The 5,789-nt window shown below is 54.4% G+C and overlaps 2 protein-coding genes across 2 annotated transcripts; both read right to left on the minus strand.

Moving 5' to 3' along the window:
• Positions 1–1,811: 1,811 nt before the first annotated feature.
• LOC133355021 (uncharacterized) lies at positions 1,812–2,699 on the minus strand. Its single transcript, XM_061572276.1, has one exon. The coding sequence runs from the start codon at positions 2,697–2,699 to the stop codon at positions 1,812–1,814; it is 888 nt and encodes a 295-aa protein (XP_061428260.1).
• Positions 2,700–3,032: 333 nt separating this feature from the next.
• Positions 3,033–4,499, minus strand: LOC133355022 (uncharacterized). The gene is made up of 2 exons (XM_061572277.1): positions 4,328–4,499; positions 3,033–4,147 (listed from the first exon to the last, which is right to left on the minus strand). The coding sequence occupies exons 1-2, from the start codon at positions 4,497–4,499 to the stop codon at positions 3,033–3,035; spliced, it is 1,287 nt and encodes a 428-aa protein (XP_061428261.1).
• Positions 4,500–5,789: the final 1,290 nt, after the last annotated feature.

A 5,789-nucleotide genomic window follows, 5' to 3' on the forward strand; every position in this document is an offset into this window, starting at 1 on the left:
GTAGAACGTGCTGTCTATATTTATTTAAAGTTGCGCATTTTGATGTGACGTCACATTTCTCACCCCCCCCCCCCACCCTCGTCACACATCGTCACAAATGTCTGACCCCCCCCCCTCTAGGTACGTGACGTCATTTACGGACGTTCCCTTACGCGCGTGCACGAGGGATAATCCCGCACCTCTCCGTCATCTGTCGCCGCCCGTCATAAGCCGCCGCGCGACGCACGGCCCGGTCTTTACATCTGCTTCTGCCAGATGTACTTATCTCAGGATTCGCTCTTGAAGGTCGGGCGTTGGTAGGCGCAACTAATGTACCCCCCCCCCCTCCCACTTTCTAAAAACCCCCAAAAAATCCCACCTTTTGGGGGAAAATCCCCCCCCCCAACTCTACCCCACGTGACCCCGCGCACTTCACTGTTGCCTAACCTGCCTCCTGCTTTCGTACTTTTATGGCTTTTGGCCAGCGAATCTTTGACCTTACGAATCCCTTCAGCCGCAGCTACCCGCTGCACCCGGGGACACTTCCGATGCAGTTAAGCGCACTCGCTATAAATTACCGCGCTCATTTGGCGTGTCTGCTTTTACCCCCACCCACCAAATAGATTTCACCGCTCGCGGCTATAAACAGCCGGGTGGGAAAAGGGAAAAAAAAACGCAAAGCTGCGTGTCTCGGACCCAAATTAAAATGATCCTTCCCAATCTGGCCGTTAATTTGTTTTCTATAATTATCCTCCCACCGTTCCTCCACAGGTGGCAATGCTGAGATGTAAATAAGGTCAAAGGTCAATCCAGGTGTACATGCAACCCCAGCCCCGATTAACCCGTTTATATATAGATACAAATATATATACTTACGAAGACAGCGTTGTAATGTTGACGTATAGCAACACAATTATTATTGACAGTCCTCTGTTAAATCGACTGCTGGATCAAGGCCTCCTCGCCCCGTGTCGGTCACGTTGCATTGTTTGACCGTGCTTCTCCACGCTGGTCAATTTCACGTTGGGTGAAGGAACGGCATCCAGTATTAACGATGGCACTCGCCACTGATGATAGCCGTGCCCAGGAGTTGAACGCCGATTGTTCTGTTCGGCTTGCAGGGTGCTAACCACTGCACTCACCTGCCAAACCCCACACTTACCCTTGTGATGTGTGTGTGTTTATATACAGTGGGCAGCAGCAGCATTGTAGTGGTTAGCGTGCTGCACTACGAACCCGGCGACTCGAGTTCGATTCCCTCTCATGGTCAACACCAGTGATGATTATTTAAAGCGGCCCTGCGCCTCCCCTACGTCGACTCAGCCTCAAATGAGTACCTGGTGCAGTGTAAAACATCACCACTGGGGAGACAAAGGCGGCCGGGCGTGGTGTTGGCCACCCACACCTTCGTGAGCCGTGCCGGTCTTCATAGGTGCTCGCTAACAGCACTTGCCCCAACAGTCTGTTACAGGCTATACGCGGAATCTTTGTCTCTATATACACTAGGGTGGGAAAGATACATCAATTGATCGATTCATGTAATTTATTAAGATTACAATACAATACACGCGTGCGTAAGAATCAATATTTTTCAAGTCATATCTCAAAAACGCAGCAACACATTCGTCAATAGAACTGCTTTAAAAGCACACGCAAATAATTCACGTGCTATGACGTATAGGGCCATTGACCGAAACGTCGCCTATTATATACTATTCCTTAAGGCCACACACAGTGCTATTGACGAATGTGTGTTTTCAAGTTCATTGTTAGGTGTGCTCGTGCACCGCTGTCATCGCGGCAGCAGCACGAGCAACGAATTAATGATTGGTTTAACTCACGTAAAGTAAAGCCTTCCCTCTCGTGGGTTTAGCGAGCACGGGTTTAGCCGGCGTGGGTTTAGCTGGCGTGGGTTTAGCGAGCACGGGTTTAGCCGGCGTGGGTTTAGCTAGAGCGGGTTTAGCTAGCACGGGTTTAGCCGGCGTGGGTTTAGCTAGAGCGGGTTTAGCTGGCGTGAGTTTAGCTGGCGTGGGTTTAGCTAGCACGGGTTTAGCCGGCGTGGGTTTAGCCGGCGTGGGTTTAGCCGGCGTGGGTTTAGCTGGCGTGGGTTTAGCCGGCGTGGGTTTAGCTGGCGTGGGTTTAGTTGGCGTGGGTTTAGTTGGCGTGGGTTTAGTTGGCGTGGGTTTAGCTGGCGTGGGTTTAGCTGGCGTGGGTTTAGCCGGCGTGGGTTTAGCCGGCGTGGGTTTAGCTGGCGTGGGTTTAGCTGGCGTGGGTTTAGCTGGCGTGGGTTTAGCTGGCGTGGGTTTAGCTGGCGTGGGTTTAGCCGGCGTGGGTTTAGCCGGCGTGGGTTTAGCTGGCGTGGGTTTAGCTGGCGTGGGTTTAGCCGGCACGGGTTTAGCCGGCGTGGGTTTAGCCAGCATGGGTTTAGCTGGCGAGGGTTTAGCCGGCGTGGGTTTAGCTAGCACGGGTTTAGCTGGCGTGGGTTTAGCCGGCGTGGGTTTAGCCGGCGTGGGTTTAGCCGGCACGGGTTTAGCCGGCGTGGGTTTAGCCGGCACGGGTTTAGCTGGCGTGGGTTTAGCCGGCGTGGGTTTAGTTGGCGTGGGTTTAGTTGGTGTGGGTTTATCCAGCGTGGGTTTAGCCGGCATGGGTTTAGCCGACGTGGGTTTAGTTGGCGTGGGTTTAGCTGGCGTGGGTTTATCCAGCGTGGGTTTAGCCGGCATGGGTTTAGCCGACGTGGGTTTAGTTGGCGTGGGTTTAGTTGGTGTGGGTTTATCCAGCGTGGGTTTAGCTGGCGTGGGTTTAGCTGGCGAGGGTTTAGCTGGCGTGGGTTTAGCTGGTGTGGGTTTAGTCGGCGTGGGTTTAGCTAGGGAGGGGTTAGCTGGCGAAGGTTTAGTTGCGTGGGTTTAGCTGGCGAGGGTTTAGCTGGCGTGGGTTTAGCCGGCGTGTGTTTAGCCGGCGTGGGTTTAGCTGGCGTGGGTTTAGCTAGCGTGGGTTTAGCTGGCGTGGGTTTAGCCGGCGTGGGTTTAGCCGGCGTGGGTTTAGCCGTCGTGGGTTTAGCCGGCAGTGGGTTTAGCCGGCGTGGGTTTAGCCGGCGTGGGTTTAGCCGGCGTGGGTTTAGCCGGCGTGGGTTTAGCCGGCGTGGGTTTAGCTGGCGTGGGTTTAGCTGGCGTGGGTTTAGCTGGCGTGGGTTTAGCCGGCGTGGGTTTAGCTAGCACGGGTTTAGCTGGCGTGGGTTTAGCTAGCACGGGTTTAGCTGGCGTGGGTTTAGCCGGCGTGGGCTTAGCCGGCATGGGTTTAGCTGGCGTGGGTTTAGCTGGCGTGGGTTTAGCCGGCATGGGTTTAGCTAGCACGGGCTTAGCTGGCGCGGGTTTAGCTGGCGTGGGTTTAGCTGGCGTGGGTTTAGCTGGCGTGGGTTTAGCTGGCGTGGGTTTAGCCGGCGTGGGTTTAGCCGGCGTGGGTTTAGCTGGCGTGGGTTTAGCTGGAGTGGGTTTAGCCGGCACGGGTTTAGCCGGCGTGGGTTTAGCCGGCGTGGGTTTAGCTGGCGAGGGTTTAGCCGGCGTGGGTTTAGCTAGCACGGGTTTAGCTGGCGTGGGTTTAGCCGGCGTGGGTTTAGCCGGCGTGGGTTTAGCCGGCACGGGTTTAGCTGGCGTCGGTTTAGCCGGCACGGGTTTAGCTGGCGTGGGTTTAGCCGGCGTGCGTTTAGCTGGCGTGGGTTTAGCTGGCGTGGGTTTAGCTGGCGTGGGTTTAGCTGGCGTGGGTTTAGCTGGCGTGGGTTTAGCCGGCGTGGGTTTAGCTGGCGTGGGTTTAGCCAGCGTGGGTTTAGCCGGCGAGGGTTTAGCCGACGTGGGTTTAGCCGGCGTGGGTTTAGCCGGCGAGGGTTTAGCTGGCGTGGGTTTAGCCGGCATGGGTTTAGCCGACGTGGGTTTAGTTGGCGTGGGTTTAGTTGGTGTGGGTTTATCCAGCGTGGGTTTAGCCGGCATTGGTTTAGCCGACGTGGGTTTAGTTGGCGTGGGTTTAGCTGGCGTGGGTTTATCCAGCGTGGGTTTAGCCGGCATGGGTTTAGCCGACGTGGGTTTAGTTAGCGTGGGTTTAGTTGGTGTGGGTTTATCCAGCGTGGGTTTAGCTGGCGTGGGTTTAGCTGGCGAGGGTTTAGCTGGCGTGGGTTTAGCTGGTGTGGGTTTAGCCGGCGTGAGTTTAGCTAGGGAGGTTTTAGCTGGCGAAGGTTTAGTTGCGTGGGTTGAGCTGGCGAGGGTTTAGCTGGCGTGGGTTTAGCCGGCGTGGGTTTAGCCAGCGTGGGTTTTGCTGGCGTGGGTTTAGCCGGCGTGGGTTTAGCCGGCGTGGGTTTAGCCGGCAGTGGGTTTAGCTGGCGTGGGTTTAGCCGGCATGGGTTTAACCGGCGTGGGTTTAGCCGGCGTGGGTTTAACCGGCATGGGTTTAGCCGGCGAGGGTTTAGCCAGCGTGGGTTTAGCCGGCGTGGGTTTAGCCGGCGAGGGTTTAGCTGGCGTGGGTTTAGCCGGCATGGGTTTAACCGGCGTGGGTTTAGCCGGCGTGGGTTTAGCCGGTGTGGGTTTTGCCGGCGTGGGTTTAGCCGGCGAGGGTTTAGCCGGCGTGGGTTTAGCTGGCGAAGGTTTAGTTGCGTGGGTTTAGCTAGCGAGGGTTTAGCTGGCGAAGGTTTAGTTGCGTGGGTTTAGCTGGCGAGGGTTTAGCTGGCGTGGGTTTAGCCGGCGTGGGTTTAGCCAGCGTGGGTTTAGCTGGCGCGGGTTTAGCTGGCATGGGTTTAGCTGGCGTGGGTTTGCGCGTAATTTTATTGAGGTAGAGAGTTCGCCAATCGCGCGTCCCCCTGTAGTGGCTCCACCAATCGCCGTTGACCCTGAGATTCCTGTACGCGTCGTAACTGTACTGCTCGCGATGACGATGCCCCAGAAGAAGACACGAGGCGCCGTCTCGATTCCGTCTTGTCTCTGTCTCGTCCTCCGACTTGTCTCCCAAGCGGACCATCGTGGGTCCCGGGTCACGTGGTGTTCCCAGCCGCCAGGGAGGGGGTAGTGAGGTTTCGCCTGCACGATGCTTTCTTCCTGTGGTGTACAATAATGCACACGGACACGTGTGGAGTACTGACAACATTAACTATTTTCTTTTTATACATTTCCCGCACAAGTTATATGTGACACTAGAAAATATTAATGCTATTTTACATTCAAAATACGTCCTGTTTTGTTGTTTGGGTGATTGTAGGGTAACGTAAAATAAAAGGAGGTTTGGGTGTCATATTATGAACCCGAATCAACCCCGTGTTTTCCCATTTGCCTTTGGGTTTTCGGATCGCGGATTTGCTGATTGCGGCTAATTTCAAGAACACAACCTCCGCGATGGGGAAGGGTTTGCTGTATGCCCTATCTATAATAAAGGTGTTTTGTTGGGTTAGATTAGCATAAATATCAATGTCTTTAAACCCGCCACCAACCGACACAGTCAATAAGTAAGGTTTCTCACTTAAACAAAACGTGCCAATTAGTTATTACTTCAGCACCCCGGAGTGTTGGAGAGTAAACCCACAACATTTACAGGTCGTGTACTGTGACGTTTCCCTGGTGATTACAACCAGCTTCATCAGGCGACAGCCAGAGTTGTGTTTGAGTTTAATGGGCTCCTACAGTTTACGTCGAGTATCCTTGGCAATAACATCTGGTAATCCAGTAGGATTTTGTTGAACAAGCCTTCTGATGAGACCCAGAATGTCGGACACTTTGCTTACACGAAATGCACGATAATATTGGTTTGAAACACCAATAGTAAGCTGTTGGACTCAT

This window comes from Lethenteron reissneri, chromosome 50 (assembly GCF_015708825.2).
Source record: "Lethenteron reissneri isolate LAM-NWPU_2019-01 chromosome 50, ASM1570882v1, whole genome shotgun sequence".
NCBI classification, from domain to species: Eukaryota; Metazoa; Chordata; class Hyperoartia; order Petromyzontiformes; family Petromyzontidae; genus Lethenteron; species Lethenteron reissneri.

Bases quoted from the DNA above. Each gene is read 5' to 3' on its own strand.
- LOC133355022 (XM_061572277.1), bottom strand. From the start codon at position 4,499: ATGCCGGCTAAACCCACGCCAGCTAAACCCTCGCCGGCTAAACCCACG. The intron at 4,148-4,327 runs GCTAAACCCACG...AACCCACACCAG, and splicing joins GCCAGCTAAACCCACTGCCG to CTAAACCCACGCCAGCTAAA.
- LOC133355021 (XM_061572276.1), bottom strand. From the start codon at position 2,699: ATGCCGGCTAAACCCACGCTGGATAAACCCACGCCAGCTAAACCCACG.